The following is a 23,560-nucleotide window of genomic DNA, read 5'->3' as shown; positions in this document are numbered from 1 at the left end:
TGTTTTCTTCTAAGAATTTTCTTGTTTGAGGTCTTACATTTATGTCCTTGATCCATTTTGAGTTAATTTTTGTATCTAGTGTTGGATGGGGTCCAGCTTCAAGATTTTGCATGGGGATATCCAGTTTTCCCAGCACCATTTGTTGAAAAGAAACCTTTCTCCATTCCATGGTCTTGGCACCCTTGTCAAAAATCACTTGACCATATATGTGAGGGTTTGTTTCTGGGCTTGCTATTCTATGCCATTGATCTCTATGTTTGTCTTTATGACAATACCATACTATTGATTACTGTAGCTTTGTAGTAAGTTTTGAAATCAGGAAGTGTGAGTCCTCCAGTTTTGTTCTTCTTTTGCAAGATTGTTGTTGGCTGTTCTGAGTCCCTTGAGATTCCATGTGAATTTTAGGACGGGTTTTTCTATTTCTGCAAAAAATATCATTAGGATTTGGATAGGGAATACATTGAATCTGTAGATTGCTTTGGGTAATACTGACACTTTAACAATAGTAAGCCTTCCAATCCATGAACATGGGATGTGTGTCCATTTATGAACGTCTTCTTTAATTTCTTTCTGAAATGTTTTGTAGTTTTTATGGTGTAAGCCTTTCACCTCCTTGGTTAAGTTAATTCCTAAGCATGTTATTCTTTCTGATACTATTATAAATGAATTGTTTTTGTAATTTCCTTTCCAGAGAGCTCATGGTTCGTGTATAGAAATGCTGCCGATTTTTGTGTGTTGACTTTGTATCCTGCTACTTTTCTGAATTCATTTGTTAGATCAAACGGCTTTTTTGTGGAGTCTTTTGGATTTTTCTACATACGACATGATATCATCTTCAAACAGAGACCATTTTACTTATTTCTTTCCAATTTAGATGCCTTTTATTTATTTATTTATTTTTATTGCCTCATGGTTCTGGCTTGAACTTTCAATACTGTGTTGAATAGAAGTGGTGCAAGTGAGCATCCTTGCCTTGTTCCTGATCTTAGAGGAAAAGCTTTCAGTCTTCCATCATTCAGTAATATGTTTGCTGTGTGTTTTTCATATATGGCTTATGTTATGTTGAGGCACTTTCCTTCTATTCCTAGTTTGTTGAGTGTTTTATCATGAAAGGGCGTTGAATTTTGCCAATTGGTTTTCTGCATCAATTGAGTTGGTCATTTTTTTCCCCTTCATTTTCTGGATGTGGCTTATTACATTGATCGATTTTTGTATACCAGGAATAAATTTCACTTGGTGGTAGTGTATAACTCTTTTAATATGCTATTGAATTCATTTTTAATTGGCTAGTATTTTGTTGAGGATTTTTGCATCTATGTTCATCAGGGATAATGGTCTGTAATTTTATTTTCTTTTAGTGTCCTTGTCTAGTGTTGGTATCAGGGTAATGCTGGCCTCGTAAAGTGAGCTTGGAAGTGTTCCCTCTTTTTCAATATTTGACAGAGTGTAAGAAATCTTGTTTTTAATACTTCTTTAAATGTTTTGGTAGAATTCACCAGTGCAGTCATCTGGTCCTGGGTTTTACTTTGTTGAGAGATTTTTTTTTTAGATTTCTTTAAATATTAGTGACATATAACATATGTAAGTTTTAGGTGTTCAAGATGGTGATTTGTGAAAGGATTACCACAATACCCTGAGTTAACACCTCCATTCCCTCACATAATTAACTTGTTTTTTCTAGTGATCACTTTCAAGATCTACTCTCTTAACAAATTTCAAGTCTATAATATAGTATTGTTAATTATGATCACCATGCTGTACATTAGATCCCCAAAACTTGTTCATTTTACAGCTAGAAATTTGTGCAATTTGACTCACATCTCCCCATTTCCCCTAACCCCGGGACCCTGGGAAACCCATTCTTGTCTCTATTCCTTTGAGTTGGGCTTTTTTCGATTTCACATATGAGTGAGAATATATAGTATTTGTCTTTCTCCGTCTGACTTATATCACTTAGCGCAATGCCTCAAGGTCCATCCATGGTATCTCAAAATGCAGGATTTCATTCTCCTGCATGGCTGAATAATATCCCATTATATATTACATGTATACATATATCTCACATTTTCTTTATCTATTTATCCATTGAGGGACACCTGGATTGTGTCCATGTTCTCTGTTTGTGAATAATGTTGAAATGAACATGGGGGTGCAGATATCTCTTCAGAATAGTGACTTCATTTCCTTTGGATATACAAGCAGAAGTGGAATTGCTCATTTATATATATTTCTATTTTTATTTTTTTGAGAAAATTCCATATTTTTTCCATAGTGACTGTAGCAATTTACATTCATACCATCAGTGCACAGGGTTCTCTCTTCTATACAGCCTCGCCAACACTTGTTGTCTGTTGTCTCTTTGAGAATAACCATTCTAGCAGGTGTGAGGTGATATCTCATTGTAGTTTTGATTTCATTTCCCTGATGATGAGTGATTACGAGCATCTTTTCATGTACCTGTTGACCATTTTTATGTCTTCTTTGGAAAAGTATCTATTCAGGTCCTTTGACCATTTTCATATTGTTTTGTTGGTTTCTTTGCTGTTGAGTTGTAAGAGTTTCTTATATACTGTGGATATTAACCCCTTTAGTTTGCCGATTTTTTCATTTGCTATGCAGAAGCTTTTTAGATTGATGTCATCCCACTTGTTAAGTTTTGCATTTGTTGCTTGCACTTTTGATATTATATCCAAAAAACTCGATGTCAAGACCAGTTTCATGGGGCTTTTTTCTCTATATTTTCTTCTAGTTGTTTTATATTTGGTGTCTTACCTTTAAGTCTTTAATTCAATTTGGGATCATTTTTAGAGTGGTGTAAAATAGGGGTCCAATTTCAGTTTTCTGCATGTGGTTATCCAGTTTTCCCAACAGCATTTGTTGTAGAAACTATCCATTCCCCATGGAGTCTTCTTAGCTGACTTGTCAACTGTTAGCAAACTGTATGTGTGTGGTTTTATTTCTGGGTCCTTGATTCTGTTCTATTGGTCTAGATGTCTCATTTTATACCTGTATCATACTGTTTTTATTACTATAGATTTGTAATAAAATTTGAAATCAGAAATTGTGATGCCTTCAGCTTTTTCTTTCTCGGGGTTCCTTTGGTTATTGGAGGTCTTTTGTGGATCCACATGAATATTAGGATTATCTGTTCTATTTCTCTGAAAAATGCCATGGGAATTTTAATAGGAATTGCAGAGAATCTTGAGATGGCATTGAATAGCATGAACATTTTAACAATACTAATTCTTCTGATCCATGAGCATAAGATATCTTTTCATTTCTTTGTGTCTTTGATTTCTTTCCTCTGTGTCTTATAGTTGTTAGTTTCTAGATCTTTCACCTTCTTGGTTAAATTTATTCATGAGTATTTTACTATTTTTGATGGCATTGTAAATAGGATTTTTTTCTTTATATCATTTTTTTTAATAATTTTTATTTATTTATTTGTTCCCCCAAAGCCCCAGTAGATAGTTGTATGTCATAGCTCCACGTCCTTCTAGTTGCTGTATGTGGGACTCGGCCTCAGCATGGCCGGAGACGTGGTGCGTCAGTGCGCGCCCAGGATCCGAACCCCGGCCGCCAGCAGTGGAGCTCGCACACTTTACTGCTAAGCCACGGGGCCGGCCCTTTATATCATTTTTAAATAGTTCATTGTTAGTGTAGAGAAAGGCAAGAGATTTCTATATGTTGATTTTGTCTCCTGCAGCTTGAGTGAATTTGTTTATTAGTCCTAACAGTTTGGGGAGGAGTCTTTAAGTATTTCTCTACATAAAATCATATCTGCAAACAGAGACCACTTTGTTTCTTCATTTCCAATTTAGATGCTTTATATTTCTTTCTCTGGCCAAATGTCTCTGGTTAAGACTTGCAGCAGTATGTTGAAGAGTGGTGTTGAGACTGGGCTCCCTTGTCTTGTTCTTTGTCTTAGCAAGAAAGCTTTCAACCTTTCACTGTTCAATATGATGTTAGCTGTGGGTTTGTCATGTAAACCTTTTATTATGTTTAGGTATGTTCCTTCTGTAACCCTTTCTTGAGAGTTTTTATCATGAAGGGGGGTTGAATTTGTCAAACTGCTTTTTCTGATTTGAGAGATTATTTTAGGATTTTTATCTTTCATTCTATCAATGTGGTGCATCACATTCATTGATTTGCATCATGTTGAACTTGATCATGTTGTTTGATCCTTTTTTTGAGTTTAGATAGTTTTGTTACAATGTGTCTTGGAGAAGAATGTTTTAGTTTGAAATTTTAGGGTGACTGATCGGCTTCAGGACCTTGGATGTCTACATCTCTCCCCAGATTTGGGAGGGTGTCAGCTGCTACTTTTTTAAGTCAACTTTCTTTTCCTTTCTCCCTGTCTTCTCCTCTGGTATTTTAATAATGCTTATCTATTTCTTTTCAAGGTATCCCATAATTCACACTGCCTTTCCCCAATCTTATCTGTTCCTTTTTTTTCTTTTTGCTCCTTTGACTCGATGATTTCAGATGACACATCTTCTAGTGCACTAATTATTTCTTGTACATGGTTGAATCTGATTTAGAAGGTCTCTATTGAATTCTTCAGTTCAGTCATTGTGTTCTTCAACTCTAGGATTTCTGTTTATTTTTCCTTAACGATTTCTGTTTCTATGTTGAACTTCTCACTTGTTCATGCACTATTTCCTTATTTTATTTAGTAGTCTATCTTTGTTTCCTTAGAGTTTTATGAATTTCTCAAAGAGCATTGTTCTGAAGTCTTTGTCACATAGTTCCTATATCTCCATTTCTTTGTCGGTCATTGGAGTTTTATTCTTTTTCTTTGGTGGTGTCATGGATCTTTGATTATTCATGATCCTTGTGACCTTCCATTGGTGTCTGCAAATTTGAGGAAGTAGGCATTTCTTCCACTTATTACAGACTGGCTTTAGTAAACCAAAGCCTTCACATTCAGCCCATCTAGGGGTCCTGGGTAGGCCATCTGGTGGTGTCCAGGGGCAGGCTTGTTGCTGGAGTCCTTGAGCAGCCTGGTACTGGGGTGAGTGGAAAGCTTGGGTCCACGGTATTGTGTCTGGCCCTGGGCACAGCTGGGACCCTGAGTTCACGAGTAACCCCACTGGACCCTGGTTTGGCAGGTCCTCATTGAGAGCCTGTGACCACAGGAGTCATCCAGGGCCATGAGAGTTGGCCAGAGCTGGGATGATCTGAGAGTCTTGGCTCACGGGAGCCTGCCAGAAGCCTGTGCCATGAGAGACAGTTTGTGCTGGTGTGGGCCAGAAGTCTGGATTCCTGGTAGCCTGGGGCCACAGGAGCTACCTGAGATTGCAGGAGCCAGCAGGCGCTGGGTCAAGATGGAAGACTGGGTTCATGGGAACCTGCCAGTGCCTGGTGCCATGGGAGCTGCCTGGGGCCGCCTGAGTCAGCAAGCACCTGGGTGGGCTGGGGGCTTGGTTCTGCAGAAGCCTGTCAGAAGCCTGGTTCCATGAGAGCTGTCTATGGCTGCTGGAACTGGCAGGTGGTGTGCTAAGCCACGGGCCTGAGTTCCTAGTAGCCCCCGGGGAGCCTGGAGCCATGGAATCTACCTGGGGTAGATCTCTTAGAACTCAATTATAAAAAACAAAGAAGTTTGAAATGAAACTTCATTCAAAGAAATTTGAAATGAAACCATTTTCATTGGTTACCCAATGAAAATGGGTAACTAGCTGCAATGGACATGTCTCCAGGTGAAACACAGATGGCCAATAAGCACTAGATAGATGCTCAGTATCATAAATCATTAAGAAAATGCAAATTCAAAGCATAGTGTGATACTATTTCACACTCAAAATGAAGGCTATACTCCACATAATGGAAAGTAACAAGTGTTAGTAAAGATATGGAGAATGGGAAACCCACATACATTACTGGTGGGAAAGTAATTTGATGCATCCACTGCAGAAAACAGTTTGCCATTTTTAAAAATCTTAAACCTAGAATTACCATGGACCAGGAGAGTCACAAGGTTGGTATGTCCAAAAGACCATTGGAAACATATGTTCAAAGAAAAACTTTTCCATGGATATTCAAAGCAACATTATTCACAGTGGTCCAAAAGTGGAACAAACCCAAATTTCTATCCAGTTATGACTGCATAAACCAAATGTGCCCTATTCATAATATAGGACATTATGGAGCCATAAAAAGGAATAAGCTACTGCTACATGCTCGGCCATGGATGAACCTTGAAACATGTGTGCTCACTGAAGTCGTCCACAAAGGCCACAGATAGCATGATGCCATTTGAATGAACTGTCCAGAATAGGCAAATCAATAGGGAGAGAAAACAGATGAGTTGTTTTCATGGGCTTGGGTTAGGAGAAAATAGTGTGAATGAGTATGGGTTTGTTTGGGGGTGTTGAAAATGTTCTGGAATTAGTTAGTGGTGATAACCACACGACATAATCATTGTACTAAATGGCACTGAACTGTATACTTTAAATGCTTACAACAGTGTATTCTGTGTTAAGTAGATTCTCCATAAAAATTTTGAATTATTTAAATTAATCAGGGTATTGATTAATTTTAATTTAGTTAATTTAAAGTTGGTTGGGATAGTTAATAAGCGTAATTAATAGAGTTATTAGGGATAGGGCACATTGTAGCCAAGAGAGTAAATATCCGATGATGGCTATAGTAACAGATCCTAAAATTGTACAAGCAACAGTCTAAAATCCAGTCTGTTTCCATTGTCGCCAACTTGGAAAGACCAGCCATGAAAATAGGTCAGTGATCTCGGGGGCCTTGGGTATCTTTTAAAAGATTTAGGTAACATTACGCAATATTTTAACCTCTTGGGCCATCTGGTGGAGGTAGGTTTGAACTTGTGTGTTGATGTACATTCAGCAAGTGGTTCTAAGAAAGGCAAAAACCCCTCCTTCGTTGGTTGGTATAGACAATCTAGGGCCAGGCCATTCTCTAAAACCATTTAGGCAAGAGACTCATGAGACTGTTCCACAAGGGCTAGGATAGGGTCTTATGGAGTTGTTGTCGATGTTGGGTTACGGTTTTTGATACTTCTTGGTTGCCTCAGTTACCTGATTTTGCGTGGGTAGGGCCACCGCACCTGTGTCCAGTCCAGTCAGTCAGTCCTAGTAGAACTGAACACCCAGTCCTATAGGACTGACAGTGTCTCTATGGGTTGGTGGTAGCCAGTCAGGGCAGGAACCTCAGGGGACCTGCAACCTGAGGGAAGCAGGCTGAGATAGAAACAATGATGTATTGCAGAATATAGCTTGGAGAAATCTGCTCAGAGGGCTGGGGAAGAGAGAGCCTCACTGTGTGAGAGCCTTGTGATATCAGCCTACAGTAAAACCCAAAAGTGGATGTTCCTGGTGTGAAATATTCATTACGGCCTTTGGAAGTAAAACCAGTAATTTGCACCCATTCACTAGTTACCTATGCTATATGATTTCAGGGGGTATGGTTAAAGTGTTTGTCGGCCAAGATCTGTTTGGGCCTGAGCACAAAATCACCAAGGTGGTCTCGAAGGCTACCCCAAAATGACTCCTCAAGGAGCAGTTGGGGCAGAAAGTGGGTGGAGCATTTTGAAGGAAGCCTGGGGCAAAGATGTTGTGCGATTGAGTTGGGTAAAACTGAGTGTCTCCGCAGGGTAAGCCCTTCAGCTGGGGTACAATAGGTGATTGGAGGCCAAGTGACAGACCCTGCGGCTCCTGATTCCCAGTGCACGGGCAGGCCTCTCAGCCCATTGGACATAAATGGTGGTGGTGTTTGTGAAGCATCTTGATGGCAGTGTGGAAAGTATAGGCGACGTGTGGTGGGAGACGTCATGATAGTGTCGGGAGGAGCTGTGTGTGAGATTACGGTGTTGAAGGGGAAGGACTGGAGGCAGGTGCAGTGGGTGTGTGACCAACAATGGTCAGTGAAGGGACAGCCGGGGGGTAACTGGGGAAAGCAGGGACCAGCAGAAGTCATGTGTTTAAAACAAGACACCAGACCCAAATGGAGCCGCTTAGGCTATGCCTCACATAAACAAGTCGAGACTTAATTAGACTTTTGGCCCTCCCAGGAATAGAATCTTAAACCAGTCAATCAGGAATCACCTCATGCGCGGCAGGTAGGTCATCTTCCTGATAGAACCCTGCCATCCTCTAAAGGAAAGTAACCTTGCAGTAACCAACCCGCTTTTTTATCTAGTGTAACTTCCTTGTTCTTGCTCCCTTCTGCCTATAAATTCCTTCATTTTGTAGAACTCCTTGGAGGTCCTTTCTCTCTGCTAGACTGGATGCTGCCTGATTCATGAACTGTTGAATAAAGCCAATAAGATGTTTAAAATTTACTGAATTTTATTTTGTTTTGTACCAGTTTGGTGGCAGCAGTGGGATCCAAAGGAGACGCCTGATGGCTTCGAGGATGAGAAACAGTCATTGGTACCAGCAAAACCTTTGAGTTCTCCATCTTTTTCACTGTTTCTGAGGGCTGTGGGTAAGTTTCTCTTGGATCTGAGATCCACTCTGTTTGCCTTGACCTCCTGATCTACCTGGCTTTCCAGTCCAGGGTCAGTGGGTCAGTCTAGACTGACAGGATGCTCTAAGAGAGCATCAGTCTTAGCACTTGGTTAGTCAGCAGTGCCAGGCAAAGTCTTAGTGGTTCAGCTTGAGCTGCCAGATGGTTCTGCCAGGAACCCGAGTCCCTGGCCCTTAGTTAGTCCACAGTCCCCGTTTGTTGGGGTCTGCTGGGTGAGTCTGCAGTCTCCATGTGTTAGGGTCTGCTGCTTCAGTCCGTGGTTCTTGCTAATGGAGAGGAGTGGAAGAAATGTGTGCTCCATGCACATCCAATCTTTGAAAACTTCCTGCGTGCATTTTACATGCATTTTGACCTCTGTTGACTGTTGATGGGTTCTAAGGAAATGGGGAAGGCACAGTGAGGAGGAACTGTGGGTTTCTTCACGACTACCTCGAGGAGGGCCCCCCCCCCACCTGAACAGCCATCCGGCACTATTAGAAATGAAAGACATCCGATCACCGTGGATTGGAACACTCCTTATTGTGACGGTATCAACATTATCCAAAGAGATCAACAAATGCAGTGCAGTCCTTATCAAAATCCCAAGGGCATTTTGTGCTGAAATAGAAAAAAACCCATCCTAAGATTCTTATGGAATCTCAAATAAGCCCAGATACCAAAAATAATCTTGAAAGGAGATACTAAGTTGGAGGACTGATTCTTCCTGATTGAAAACTTACTATAAATCTACAGTATCAAAACAGCATTGTCATGGCATAAAGACAGCCATATTGAGCAATGGAAACAGAATTGAGAGCCCAGAAATTAACCCTCACCCATGTGATCAAATGATGTTTGACAAGGGTGCCAAGATTATTAAATGGGGAAAAGTCTTTTCAACAAGTTGTGCTGGAAATAGTGGATATCTACATGCAAAGGAATCAACTTGGACATTTACCTAACACTGTATACATAACTTGATTCCCAGTGAATCAAATACCTAAGTGTAAGAGCTAATGCTATAATACCCTTAGAAGAAAACATAAGGCAAAACTTGACAAGATAGGATTTGGTAATGATTTCATGGTTCTGACACCCAAGAGCAGCCAATAAAATAGGAAAATACATATGCTGGACTTCATGGATATTAAAAAGTTTTGTGCCTCAAAAGCCATTATCAACAGAGTAAAAGCACAACCCATAGGATGGGCGACCATATTTGCAAACCATGTATCTGACAAAGGCTTAATATCCAGAATAGTTAGAGAACTCCTAAATTCAACAACAAAAAACAAACAACTCAAATCAAATTTGAACAAAGTATATGAGTAGACATTTGCTCAAAGAAGATATGCAAATAACCAATAAGCATATGAAAAGATGCTCATCATCAGTAATCATTAGGGAAATGCAAATCAGATACACAGTGAGAGACCACCTCACATTCATTAGGATGGCATCTATCAAAAAGAAAAAAAAAAGAAGAAGAAAAAGAATAGAACCACTGTTGGCCAAGATGTGGAGAAGTTGGAACCCTTGTGTATTGTGGTGGGAATATATCGTTGCTTTAGAAATCAGTATAACAATTCCTAAAAAAAATTAAAAATATAATTATATAGGACCCAGCAATTCCTATTCTGGGTGTATACCCCACCAAGGAGTTGAAAGCATGTTCTCAAAGACATATTTCAACACTCATGTTCATGGCATCATTATTCATAATAGCTAAAACATGGAAGCCACACAAGTATTGTAATCAAGGAAGGGCTTACAGCCCAATGCACCCATTAGCCAAACAGGATACCCGCTCTTGTAGAAGGGGAAAAAGCTTTATTACGAGGTTGGCCAGCAAAGAGACGAAGGTTAAATCTTTCTCCCCAATGGGCTGTTGAAAAGGGCTTGAAAAGGGCAAAGGAGCGGGTGCAGTAAGTTTGGGAGCAGTCCTAGGCATTTTGTGCAAGCACAGATTTTCATGTTCTGTCACACATCCCACGTTCAAAAGATGGTGTCCTTAACATGATTGGCAGGGGAGTTCTTGGTCCCCCAGTTCATCCTCCAGTCACTTATTTTGTGCAAGCACAGATTTTCATGTTCTGTCACACATCCCACGTTCAAAAGACGGTGTCCTTAACATGATTGGCAGGGGAGTTCTTGGTCCCCCAGTTCATCCTCCAGTCACTTATGCAGTTGCAGTTTGAGTCTTGCAAGCCGTCTTGTTGTCTCATTGGTTCAAAGTAGTTGAAACTTGCTTAAGGAAGAGAAATGGAGTTTCTGAAAAGCAACTCTCGGCCCAAGATTAAATCCTTAGTAAATATCATATGGGATATGGCTTAAAAAAGTAGTCTCCAGGGTACTGTTGAGAAAAATCTGGCTGGGGCCCCATTTTATTTTGGGCTTGGTTGTGGGCCTTGCTATGGTATCTGTCCAGGGATGTATGGATGAGCAAAATGTGCTATATACATACAATGGTATATTATTCATCCTTGAAAAATGAAGGAAAGTCTAATATACGGCACACCATGGATGAACCTTCAAGATATTACTCTAAATGAAATAAGCTAGTCACAAAAATACAACCTTGTGTGATTTCCCTTCTAGAGCTTCCTGAAATCACCAGATTCAGAGAGACAGAAAGTAGAATGGTGTTTGCCAGTGGGTGGGAGGAGGGGGAATGGGGGATTATTCATGAATGGGTATAGAGTTTCAGTTTTGTAAAATGAGAAGTGTTCTGAAGATGGATCGTGGTGATGATTGCACAGCAATATTAATGTCTTCAATACACTTCAATACACATTAAAACATACTTAATGTATCTATGGGGCCTGATGACTTGTCCTGGCCGAGCACATGCTTGTGCTGTTGCACATCTTACCCCTCACTGTGCAGTTGGGAAACTGGCCTAGAAAGAGGCAGGTACTGTCCCAGACCACAGGAGGTCATCAGAGTCCTGAGGACTAGAGAGAGCTCCAGCTTACTTGGCCAAGGCTCCACCTCTTCCCTCAGGTTTCCTTTGGCAATGAGTGGCTTTAAGATCCTAGAGGATTGCTGCGCACCCTTTTCCATATGGGGTCATTTTCCTCTCCTCATCATCACACCTGCACAGGCACACTCCGTCATACTTGACTTCTCATATGGAGAACACTGAGGTGCAGTCAAGAAAGAGCTGACACCGGGGATGTGACAAGAGGCAGGAGGGAGAGAGGTTGGAGGCAGCTCTCCCACGGGGCAGTAGCATCCGTTCTCCTAGATTCGTGCACAGGGGCCCAGAGATGGGAAGAGGAATCCCTAAGGTTCCTAGGTGTCTACCTGTTCCAGATCCATCCCTGGCCCAGCCTGGGGATCACAGGACTGGGGTCCTGCAGTCCACCTCTGTGGGCACCCAAAACTGTGATGAGCCCATCCTCCCTTTGTGTAGGCATTGGGAACAGGAGAGAAGATCTCAGTGAGGGTCCTCCTGTATAAAGTGGAGTGCATCCAGCGAGTGACTCCAAGTGTTCCATGCACTCACTACATGTCTGTTGGACTAGGTTCTCTGTTGATGACCTACTGTGCTCTGAAACCCTGAGAAAATGATTTCCAGCCCCTGGAGATCCTTTAGAACTGACGAGGCTAGGGGGCTTGGGTGGATGAGAACTGAGGATAAGGAAGAAGATGCCAGAGCACTGGACACCAAGTCCAGAGTCCAGGGAGAAGACTAATCCTTGTTGGACCCTTGCGGTCCTCATCTGGAAGTAGGGGAAATCATTGTCATGGCTGCAGTTAGGATGCCTTAGGAGTGAAGAGGACACCTGGTGGGGAAAAGCAAGAGAGGTGCACGGTAGGCTCCCGAGATTCCTCCCACTCCCTCGAAGCTGACAGGTCCTGCTGCTTTACCCCTGGGACCCTGGAGAGCATCTGCCTTGAGGACACCTGAAGAAAGATTCCTTTCTGTTTGGAGTTCCGGCCTGGGCAGCAGTGCTAGTTCTGGCCACGAGGGGGCGGGCAGCCTCTTGTGTCAGTGGTGGCCAGTGAGTTTTTGCTTTTATTTTTTTTCAGTTGTATTGAGGTATACTTGATATACAGCACTAAGTTAACATTGCTGTGTGGTATATTTGAAACTTGCTAAGAGAGTAGATCCTAAAAAGCCTCATCATCAGGAAACAATCTTTTTTTCTGTTTGGTGATTGATGTTAACTAAACTTATTTTGGTAACCATTACATAATATATATATATATCAAGTCATTCTGCTGTAATCCTGGAATTTACTTGGTGTCCACTGAACTATTCTTGAGCTCCTGGAGCAGCGAAGAGTCAACCAGAGGTCTTTCTGGCTGTCCCCCTGCCTCAGAAACAACTTGTACCTCCTATTACTAGTGTTCATCTCCACAATGAAAGTTGGTCAAAAGCAGGGGGCGGGGTGCAAGATCTACCCATATACTCATTCAGCAGCTGTGTCCTGAGCACTCACCCTGTGCCAGGTGCCCTGGTGGGCTGAAGTGCAGGATGAAAATGACCAAGTGGTCCCTGCCTGCCGGGAGCTCACAGTCTAGAGGGGAAATGGACAAAAGCAAAGACATGAGAAAGAAAAGAGCAAGTGCTGTAGAGAAACACATCAGGGGGCTGTGAGGGAGGGCTGGGCGTCACTGGGTAGGAGGGTCTGAAAGACCTCTCTAGGGTGACATTTTCTGGGACCGGAATGACAAGAGGGAGTCAGCCTTGCACAAGTCTGGGAGCAGTGTGTCAGGGAGATGGCACCACTGGTCCTGAGTCTCACAGGCAGAAGTGAGTTTGGCCAGAGGAGGTTAGAAAGGTGGCCAATGCAACTGGAGGGAGGCTGGGAGAAGAGAACAGGAGCTAGGGTGGAAGGTAGGGCCAGGGCCTGGTAGGCTGTGTTTGTTACCTTTCCCTCTCTGACTTCATTGCCCCTAACCTTGCATTTCAAAACAACAAATGTTGACAATCTCACAATTTGTGTGGGTCAGCAATCAGGCATGTTTTAGCTGGGTGCCTCTGTCTCAGTGAGTTTAACAGATTGGGGCTGTGGCCTCAACTGAGGCTCGACTAGGGGAGGACTGGCCCACAAGTTCACTCTCAGCCTTCAGAATTCATTTTGTATTGAGAGCCTGAGTTCCTTTCTGTCTGTTGGCCCAGGCACTCCCTTGCTTCTCTCTTCAATGTGCCTCCACATTGGGCAGCCCCAATACACCGGTATTTGATTCCTCACTTCCAGGGATTTGACAGAGTGAGAGAGAGAGAGATGGCACATGAGAGAGGGAGTAAGAGGAAGTGAGAGACATTTTTAGTTAAAATTTAGACAAGACATCCCATCACTTTGGCTCTTATTATGTTCAGAAGCCAGTTACTAACCTCTTTGTGGTTCCACGGGGAAGTGTATAACATGGGTGGGGCTTACTGGGTACCACTGTGGAGGCTGCCCACCTCATAGGCCAAGATGAGGCACTTCGGTCTCATTCTCCATAAAACAGGAAACAATTGAATGGTTTTATGCCACAGATGGCAATATCTGAATTTCCATTAGTTGCAACCCCCTCATGGTGTTGACCTGAAAATGAGGCCAAGTTGGAAGTGACTGTCCCAATATCACATTCTTGGAGCCCAGGCCTGTTTTGAGTGGTGTTCTGTACTACATCCCACCCCTCCTTGTTATTCTTCCATCTCTAAGTTTGTGCCTTAGGTACATGTGACACCAGCCCACAGGGGTAATAGATATTATCTCATATACACCGGGTGATGTCCCTAGGAAGTAGATTCTAGCTTGATTCCCATGGTGCAGGTTTAGAGACTGGGGAGGACCTGAGAGGCACAGGGACTATCCCAGGATGAAGAAATAGTAAGGAAAAGGAGGTCTGCATTCATCTCTGTCTCCTCAAAACTAGGTCCCTAGTTAGGTTTCCAGGGACCTGTGGGTAGGGCTATGTGGTCTCATTGTGTACAGTTCAAGAGATGACGTGGGGTCATAGACCTCAACAGATCTTAGAACTCTGGTAACCAGGCACCCACATTGCCCCATCCACCTCACTTGATTGGAGACAGTCAACAGGCAAAGATGTTTTGTTGTTGTTTCCCAACTTTTGGAGGATCTGGGCTCAAAAAATCCCAGAAAGAGAATCTTTTTGGTAGTTGGCGATGTTGGCTCAGCCTTAATTCTTGACGCCTCTGGGCATCTGGCAGGAGGCTGTGAAAGGTAACACGGGGCAGCCCAGGGGAGGCTAGTGCAGGCCAGGGCACAGCTGTGATCCCACCTGATCAGCCCCACACCCCTTGCCCCTCTTTGTGTGTGTGTGTGTGTGTGCATGTGTCTGTGAGGAGGAGAGAAGGCAGGACATAAGGGGCGGGTCATTCCTGAGCAGGTGCTGGTTGTTAGGTGTCGGAAACCTAACAGCTAGGTCATGTTCATACTTCAGGCCATGCCTGGCAGCATGAGAAGGTGAGCACCTCTACTCATATTGTTACCGAGCACTAGAGGATTCATCTCCTTCCCTCCCTGACCAGAGTTCTTTGCAGAGATGCCCCTCTGTGCCTGAACTGAGGAACAGATATTCTCTTGGTGGTTGGCCCCAGTGGCAGTGTGCAGGCAGCCCCTGATTTCTTCTGGCCCAGTTCCCAGGCAGTCTTTGCAGAACTCCACTCATTAGGTTGTCGAGTAACTGCCCAATGGTTTCAACTCCACAAACTCACTAGACAAGGGGCAGGTACATGAGGCCACCCACACTTTCCAGTGCTGCTCTGAGATGAGAGCAGGAGCAGAGGGTCTCCACACTCAGGAGCTTGAGATGATGAGGTTGGACTAGATCTAGGGAGGGACCAGACTCAGGCTGTCCCTTTTTGAAGCTAAAGGGGATGTACATGAATGTCACCTTGCCTGGCTAGGAGATGAGCTGCCGTGACCCTCTTACCCTTGTCCGGTGTGAGCTTCTGGAGGCCACTGAGGCAGAGCCAGATGGTAAGGGGGACTGCAGGCTGGGTATTCCTGGAAGGGAGTGGGATCTTTCTTGTGTTTAGAAGGTCACATGGAAAGTCAGCTATGTGGGTGAATCTTTGTTTTTATCCCACTCCAGCGTCAGCTGCTGAGCTCCAGCCAGCGGCAGAAGAAGAGCAGTGGGCAGTGGTGGAGGTAGAGCTGGCTCCAGCTCCGTTGACACCACCCCCTCTAGCACTGGAGCCAGTGTCCCCTCCACCAGCAGTGTTGGAGGTGGAGCAAGGGCCAACATGGGCTCCAGCAGGAGTAGGAGCTGCTTAGCTAGAGTCACCTGGACCATCATTTCTAGTGAGAAGTCCATCTCCACCTGTGGCTCTTAAGGAGCGTGAGAAGCTTAATCTCATGGCCTTCCCTCCTAAGCTGGTGGTGGAGCAGTTTACCATGATGGATGCGGTGAGCAGCTGGGCTTTCAGGGTGGTGTGGGGCAGGCCTTCCCTCTGCTATCGTTGCCCCAGACCTGATCCAGACTCCTATGATCTGGGCCCAAATCCAGGCTCCACCCTTTACCAATCATAAGACCTGGGCAACTTTCTGAACACCCAAGCCTTTGCTGTCCACCTGCAGACCGTGGAGGTGGACATTAAGAGGACCTGTTGCACAGAGTGACTGTGCCAACTCCATGAGGTAGAAGAGATGGAAAGCTGGGTGGGCCCTGGCCCATCTGTGCAGGGAAGGGCTCACTGTGTACAGCCTGGACCCTGGTGGCCCAACCGTCTGCTCAGGAGTCTCAACAGCCTCAGGACTTATTAGACGCCTGATGTGTACTCCACTACAAGGGAGACAGACAAGGCCTGTGGGTGTAGCTGCCACGCGGGGATGTGCATCAGAATGTGGAGTGGGACCAGAGGGGGGATCAGGGTATTGGAAGATGCCCCCTTGGGATGAGCCTAGTTGAGCCACCATCTGGAGCTTGGAGTTAGCCAGCACGGGCTGGGTTCAAATGCCCCTCTCCCTTCCCTGCCAGTATTGGGTCCTGGGTCATCCTGTGCTGGGTGTCCTCAGTGGACAGAGAAGAAAAGCCAGGGACTGTCACAAGGCTCAGGCCACATCCTGAGCTTTCTGAGCTCCAGCTCTAAACTGTGACTCCTGTGTGGGACTTTGGGGGCTGTAGGCACAGACCTGGGGTGTGGCAGGGCTCGGTGACACTCCCCCTGTTCTCCAGGAGCTCTTCCAGAAGGTGGTGTCCTCTCCGTGTCTGGGCTCCACCTGGGGCAAGAGGAACAAGCCCGGCAATGAGCACCAGACACCCAACTTCCAGGCCACCGTCGACCACGTCAGAAGGGTGGCCAGCTTCGTCATCATCCCCTGCCTCGGGGACCCGAGCAAGACAGCCCAGGACAGGGTGAGGGTGGTGGAGCGCTGGATCCAGGTGGCCCAGGTGTGCTGTGGGAGGCCCAGTGGAGCCCCTCTCTGAAGCCTTGGGAACTGCCTCTCCACATTTATCAGCTCCCAGGATTGCAGTGTGTGGTCTAAGCCCCTGCACAGTCCCTAGGACCTTCCTGCCAGGGGCCCGCTGACTTTAACTCCAGGTCCCAGTGAGAGGATGCTCACTTCCTACCTGGCTCCTTCCCTGGGTTGAGCTAAAATCCTGCTCCCTGTGAGTGTTACTCTTTGGGTCCTAAATGTGCCCTTCTGGGACTCCCTGAGCATCTGTCTCATCCAGGAGGGGAGATTTAAATAGAAGGGTACTGAAGCTAGAGCAAGCTGGGCTACAGTGCCCCACCTCACAGCTCATTCTCTTCCCTTCCCCAGGAGTTCGAGATCCTGAAGAACTTCTTCTCGTCCTGCACTGTCAACTCTGCTCTGCAGAAAACCTTCACAAGCCACCTGAAGAACACACGGGGGAAGTTTCCCGGTGGGTAGGCCTCTCTCCATAGGAGGACCAGGGTGGATGGGGGATCTCTTGTATGTCTGCCATTGGCCCCTCAGTCAGCTGGGAACTCCTGGGAGGCAGCAAATGCTGGGGACAGGGCCTGGGCCTCGGCAGGGGGTCTCTAAACCTTCCGGGGTCCTTAATGCACCAGTTCTGCTTTAGGACTCGGCTTCCCTAAGTGTCAGGTACTAAGTTGAGCCAAATTGGAGATTTTCAAGTGTTTATAGCAACAGAACCCCATGCCCAGTTGAAACTCAAAGCAGTCAAAACAGAGCTGTTCTGTAGAACTGGGGAGTGGAGACCCCAGTGACCAACAGGAGAGCCCCCTCCCAGTACCATGAGACCTTAGCGCTCAGAGGAGCCCAGTGAGAACACTCCTTCAGGCAGTTTGAATCTCTTGGGTTTGCAAAGAAAAGGGATTTGCATTCAGACCCCTCACATTATTCCTAAATTTATCCCTCGTTCTTTCCCCTCCCCTGAGAGAGAGCTCTGAAAATCTTAAGGAACTCAATAGTCAAGACAAGTCCTTGAGCAGAGACCTGATGATCAAGGTAGAGTGGAGGCTGGGGGTCTGGAAAGAGAGGAGGGGTGCGGAGGAGGGGCACTGGGCAGGCTGTGGTTTTGATAGTTTCTCCCTTGAACTTTCTCTGAAACATTCCCGTCTATCTCATCCAGATTAACAAGCAGAGGGATCTGTTCTGCCCATGGGCAGGTGGGGTGCCATTTGTGGGCGGGAGGCCCTGGTCATGAGACACAATGGTGTTGGCTGGGCTGTTCCAGGAGGAGTTGCCGAGCTGGCGCCATCAACAGGTCTCTGGCTTCCATGTATGTCCATCCTGCTGGATGTAGCTTCTTCCAGGCTGTTGGGTGGTTGGGGTGGGTTTAGCCCTCAGCCTAAACCTATCCTCAGGAAGCCAGGACCCTGCTGCTCCTTCTATCTTCACCACATCTCCAAGGGGCTGCATCCTGCCTGCCCCAGGGATGTGCGTGGCAGAGGATTCCCATGGCCCAGGTGGAAAAACAGGCTGCTCATCCTCAGGTGAGAGATGTGTGTGCATTCTGGGACTCCCCACTGGACCCCTAGAGCAGTCACTTCACTTGAATCAACCACAGGAGTCTAACCTGAGTGCCTGGTTGGCAATGACATATGCCCCCAGTGGCTTATGAGAAGCGTCTAGGCAACTGATGGATTCTTAGTGGATCCTGCTGAAAGGACCTTAGGAGCTTCATGTAAACGGGGAATCAAAATGTCCTGTCATCCCCTTCTCTGTTGATCAGAGGTGGCACCTTGGAGGTCCAGTTCTTGAGTGGATAAAGAAAGAGTTCAGGGGCCGTCCCTGTGGCGCAAGCGGTTAAGTGCGCGCACTCCGCTGCGGCGGCTCAGGGTTCGCCGGTTCGGATCCCGGGTGCGCACCGACGCACCGCTTGTCGACCTATGATGTGGCAACGTCCCATATAAAGTGGAGGAAGATGGGCATGGATGTTAGCCCAGGGCCAGTCTTCCTCAGCAAAAAAAGAGGAGGATTGGCAGATGTTAGCACAAGGCTGATCTCCTCACGAAAAAAAAAAAAAGGATTCAGTGCAGGGGAATGTCCTGAGGCGTTCCTTGGGGAGGAGAAGGCTTTGGCTTGGCCTCTGGCCCAGCCTGGGGCCCAGACACTCCACGGGACTGGGGCAGGCAGGAGCCACTCAACCAGACTCCCAAGACACCCCGTCCTCTCCATCCATGACTCAGCCCAGGACCAAGCTTTGAGAGCTCAAGGGACAGGACTCTTGTCAGTGGTGGGGCTGGGGGTTAGGCAAGGATGTTGGAACAGGGCCTCTGACTGAGAGGGGCAAGCGGCCTCTCTTCTGTGGGCCCCTGAGCAACACACTGCCTATGTTTGGGTCTCTGTCTCCTCATCAGGGAAATGGAGGGATGGTGATTGTGTGGTGCAGGCCTCACAGGGTGGTGTTGAGGTAAGAGGGAGGAAAGGAATGTGGGAGCTTTCTGCCTACTCCACCTGGAGGGGTGAGGGCCAGAACAATGATGACAGTCTTGTGACACTGAGTCCTCATGAGAACCTGTGTGGTAGCCGGAGTTCTCACACTTTCCAGATGAGGAAACAGGCTCAAGGAGGCCAGGCCACAAGCCCAAGCTCACACCCAGAGTGAGAGTTGGAGCTGGGCTTGTTCTGGAATCACAAGACCTTGGAGGATGGAATGACATTGGTACCAGTTGACTCAAGTCAGATGTCCAGTGTCGGAGGCCAGTGGTGCTGGAGAGAAATGGGGTGAGGGGAGTATGTCCTCACTGACACTGTCCTCGACCCTGGCAGGAGGGGCCCTCCACGTTTGCTCCCCCAGAGAGCAACCCCCAGAGAGTGCAGGAGAAGCAGCAGCAGCGGCAGGTTAGTGTGCCTGTGGGGGAGGGGCTCTGTGCTCCCAGCTGGAGGCCTGAAATCAAAAGATGAGGGCCCTTCATCTTGGTGCCACAGTGTCTGAATCCCCCAGTAGAAGTGACCAAGAGGAGGGCCTGGAAGAGCTGGTGCAGGATGAGTGTGTTTTGGGGAGGGCAAGGGACTGCACACCCTGTGATTTGCCAGAAGCCGGCCCTGGGAGGTGAGGAGGAGGAGTGTGGTGTTCTTGGGGTGTGAAGGGAGTAGGAATTGACGGGAGGCTGCTGAGGGTCCTAGGCTGCTCCTCGTGGGAACCCTGGGGTGGGCCAGGTGGCTGAGTGTGGGGACTTTTCAGGAGAGGGTCTACATGGGGTCGACTTGAGAGCAAAGGTTCATCCCACCCACACCCAGATGTCACAAGGTGTTGTCCCCTATCTTGGAACTCTGCTCAGTGACCTGCTGATGCTGCACCTGGTGATGGGTGACTATTTCGAGGTGGGTGCACCTGAGGTCTAGGCAGGAAGGACCAGGATTCTGAGCCTTGGGATGCGGGAGCCCCCGAACTGAGCTCTGAGTTCTCAGCACTTGGCACATCTCCTCTCATGAAAGCCTTGCAGCCACCGCTGGCAGCTGGGGCATCAGGCCTATTTTAGCGATGAGTGAACAGAGTTTCTGCCAGAGAAACCCATTCCAGTTACCCAGGCTGGGGAAGCTCAGAGTTGCCTGATGGCAGAGCTGCGTGAGGTTTTATCTGAGCTGGACTCAGCCTGTAACTCCCATGTTGCCCATGAAGGGAGAAAGAAGTCGGCCCCCCCCAAGTCAGGAAGCACATAAGTGCCTGAGCAGTCCCCTCTGCCTGAAGCCTCAGCCTCCAAGTCTGTCATCAGAGAGAGTTGTGCTGCCAGGTCCCTCAGTTACACCCCCATGTCCTCCTCCTCTGGAGCCCAGAGGCAAGCCTAGGTCCAAGTCCTGTTTTCTCTGCATGCCTGGCCCCCTCTGGGGATCTGGCAGTAGTGCAACATGAGAAGGGGTGGGCATAGGGAGCTAGTCAGGCTAGGGGTCTTTGTCTGATGTACTCTGGCTGTCTACCTTCCAGGGGAATGGGATCAACCTTGAGAAGAGTACTGAGGAGCAGCTGTGGCACTCCCTGCAGGGGAGAGGAAGGAGGTGGAAATCAGAGACCTTCTGGGCAGAACAGTCCTTGGCTTCACCCGCTGTATCTTACATTGAGTGGAAGAGTTTGATACCAGAGAAGTGGGAGACCCATCCAATTGGCGGGTGGGTTGAGGGGAGGATGGCATCAAGGAAATCTTCCTGGAGGAGGGGTTGATTATTCCCATTCTGAGAACTGGTAGATCCTGGATGGAACTGGAGGGAAGGATGGTTTCCAGGACTGGTCCCCTGCCCCACTCCTCACCTCCAACAAGACCCCTGCAGCATCCCCCACCCAGGCCCTGTCTGCATCCTCTCCTTCCCTCTGGTCCCAGGAATACCGAGTCATGAGGGAGATCCTGCTGCTCCAGGAGGCTGCAAAGAATTACAAGCTAGAGCCCGAGGGAGCCATTTGGGGCCTCGTTCCAGGACATGGAGTTGCTCAACGAGAATGAGAGGTGAGGCCGGGCAGGAGTTGGGTGAGGGCAGGGGTGGACTCTCCCTGTTGGCCAGTCCAGAGAGCCTGTCTCCATGGTGCCCCACTCATCCCCCAGCCTGATTACATGGTGATCTCTGGGACACCCAGACTCCAGCTGCTGGGCAGGCAGTGGGGGGACCCCTGAGGTGTGGTTCCTGGTAGGCTCACAGGTGCCTCTCTGTCCTGTAGCTACACCTTGTCCTGCCAGCCAGAGCGCTAGACCTAGTTGGCCTGCAGAGTACGCAAGGCCAAGAAGAACCGGCCATCATCAAGGTCAGGGGTGAGTGAGTGTCTGGGCCGGGGTGACTGACTCCTAGGGGTTCAGTAAGGCTTTGGGCTAAGCGTGGCCTTGGGGAGTCGGATAGCTGGCACTGGGATCCCAGCTCCACTATTGACCAGTCCTGTGACTGGGGTGACTCTCTTCAGCTTCCTGAGACTCCGTTTCCCCCTCTGTGAAACAGGTAATACTAAATGATCGCTCACGTGGCAGGGACAAATGGGGTACTGGTGGCTGACAGCACTGAGCACAGGGTCTGGAGCACCCAGTGCAGTGGGGACATGGTGGGGGGCCATGATTCTGAGGGAGGCCACGCAAGATAACCCGACTCTTCTACTCAGCCCCCAGGCCCCAACCCCGAACCCCATACCAGTGGCCGATCACAGCCCCATCCTCAGCAGCGGGGACACAGCTGGGATGCTTGCGATGCACAGGGTCAGCTCCTCCCATTTGATGGGAAGGGGAGCATTGTAAGCTGATTCCTGGGGTCCCCTGAAGCCCAAGAGAGAAGGGATGACCCCATCCCAGCTCCCTGACATCTCTACCTCAGCACCTACTCACCCATTGGGGAGAGACAGTGGTTATTTGTTGTAAATAATAAATGACATATTTGAATATTATATTAAAGTCCTGTTCCCTTTACAGCTTGGGAGTTGTGGTGTGGTTCTGTCGCTTTCTGTAGGCATGTGAGTGAGACACAGAATCTCACATTTCTCCTTGAATCAAGAACTCTTCTGGGCCGGCCCCGTGGCTTAGTGGTTAAGTGCGCACGCTCCGCTGCTGCCGGCCTGGGTTCGGATCCCGGGCGCACACCGATGCACCGCTTCTCCGGCCATGCTGAGGCCACGTCCCACATACAGCAACTAGAAGGATATGCAACTATGACATACAACTATCTACTGGGGCTTTGGGGGAAAAAAATAAATAAATAAAATTATAAAAAAAAAAAAAGAACTCTTCTGAGTCATCAACTTATTGTATGTTGGAGAAGGGAGAAAGGCCAGCCCCCTTTTTGGCTAGTGACATCACTCCCAATTCCCCCTAACTCCGAGAACAAGTTCATTTCAGTATCATTCAGCCGCTCCAGGGGCGGACACGGTCCCCGGCCCGTTCTCCTGGGATTTAAAGGTTAATGGTACTTTCACAGGCAAAGCAACAACCACTGAAATGTGGATGTCTTTAAAACAGCACTACCCAGGACCAGGTCGTGCCATAGGCAGGGGGTGCCTTTCTACATTCTGGAGGAAGAAGGAATGTTTTCTGCTTCTCCTGTTGAGGTTTCTTTTGACCAAATTTTAGGAACTTGTAGTTTTCTAGTTCAATCTCTGGAATTGCATCAGCTGTAAGTGGGGAAAACAATGTAAAAAGATCAAAACATGCATGTGGAGAGGACAAGGCCCGCAAAGGTGATTTGCAAATGGACTAAAGGCAGACAGGACTTTCCCTCCTGATACCCCTCTAGTGCCTCCATGTTCACCACTGACCTAGAATTGAATCCTGCTGGGGTCCATGTCCAGGACTGTGAAATCTGTTTCCTGCTGTTTTGTATCCAATGGGAAAGATCTGTGACGCAGCTTTAAGTCTACCACTGGGCCTCATTCCATAAACACGACCGACCGCTCTCTGTGAACCAGGATTTCCAGCACAACTGCCTTCCTTATGCCATTCACTTTAGGGCAGAAATTCCCTAGAAGGCTCCCAACCTCCTCCCTGGCTTGGTCTGATGGATCCCGGGTGAGCTCTGCTTTACCAGGATAAGGGACCATAATCCTGACCAGTGAGTGACCCCACACTGTCCCTTGCTGTCCAGGTGACATCTGAGGCCGTGTCATTCTGAGGTCCATGGTCTTAGACAGTCCTCCAGTTTACATACTCAGTGTTGATGTTGCCAACTTGTCCAAATGGGGCAATTTGGCCCGAACCATTAAAGTGTGTCACCCTTGG

General features: G+C 47.1%; 2 protein-coding genes across 7 annotated transcripts in view; both read left to right on the top strand.

The window, feature by feature from the left end:
- The window catches only part of LOC131410029 (ral guanine nucleotide dissociation stimulator-like 3), a 31,953-nt gene extending 9,693 nt beyond the window's left edge, over nt 1–22,260 (top strand). For 2 of the 6 annotated variants that reach the window (XR_009221128.1, XR_009221129.1), the window contains exons 3-8: nt 8,338–8,457; nt 17,211–17,313; nt 18,242–18,370; nt 19,650–19,721; nt 20,806–20,987; nt 21,529–21,796. Coding sequence is in view for 3 of the 6 variants with exons in the window: in XM_058547765.1 (XP_058403748.1) it covers nt 18,335–18,370; nt 19,650–19,721; nt 20,806–20,987; nt 21,529–21,559 (321 nt within the window). In the remaining 3 variants the exon portion in view is untranslated. Of the gene's footprint in view, nt 1–8,337; nt 8,458–17,003; nt 17,314–18,058; nt 18,371–19,649; nt 19,722–20,069; nt 20,205–20,805; nt 20,988–21,528; nt 21,797–21,957 lie in introns of those variants that run through there. The other 4 variants (XM_058547765.1, XR_009221127.1, XM_058547764.1 and 1 more) reach the window with 4 other exon arrangements.
- On the top strand, nt 15,768–16,988 carry LOC131410030 (ral-GDS-related protein-like). Its single transcript, XM_058547768.1, has 2 exons — nt 15,768–15,851; nt 16,621–16,988. The coding sequence occupies exons 1-2, from the start codon at nt 15,801–15,803 to the stop codon at nt 16,870–16,872; spliced, it is 303 nt and encodes a 100-aa protein (XP_058403751.1). The 5' UTR covers nt 15,768–15,800; the 3' UTR covers nt 16,873–16,988.
- Nucleotides 22,261–23,560: the final 1,300 nt, after the last annotated feature.

Source organism: Diceros bicornis, chromosome 9 (assembly GCF_020826845.1).
Source record: "Diceros bicornis minor isolate mBicDic1 chromosome 9, mDicBic1.mat.cur, whole genome shotgun sequence".
Lineage (NCBI taxonomy): Eukaryota > Metazoa > Chordata > Mammalia > Perissodactyla > Rhinocerotidae > Diceros > Diceros bicornis.
Note: the sequence above shows the minus strand (reverse complement) of the source record. Positions and strands in the feature narration are given on the sequence as shown.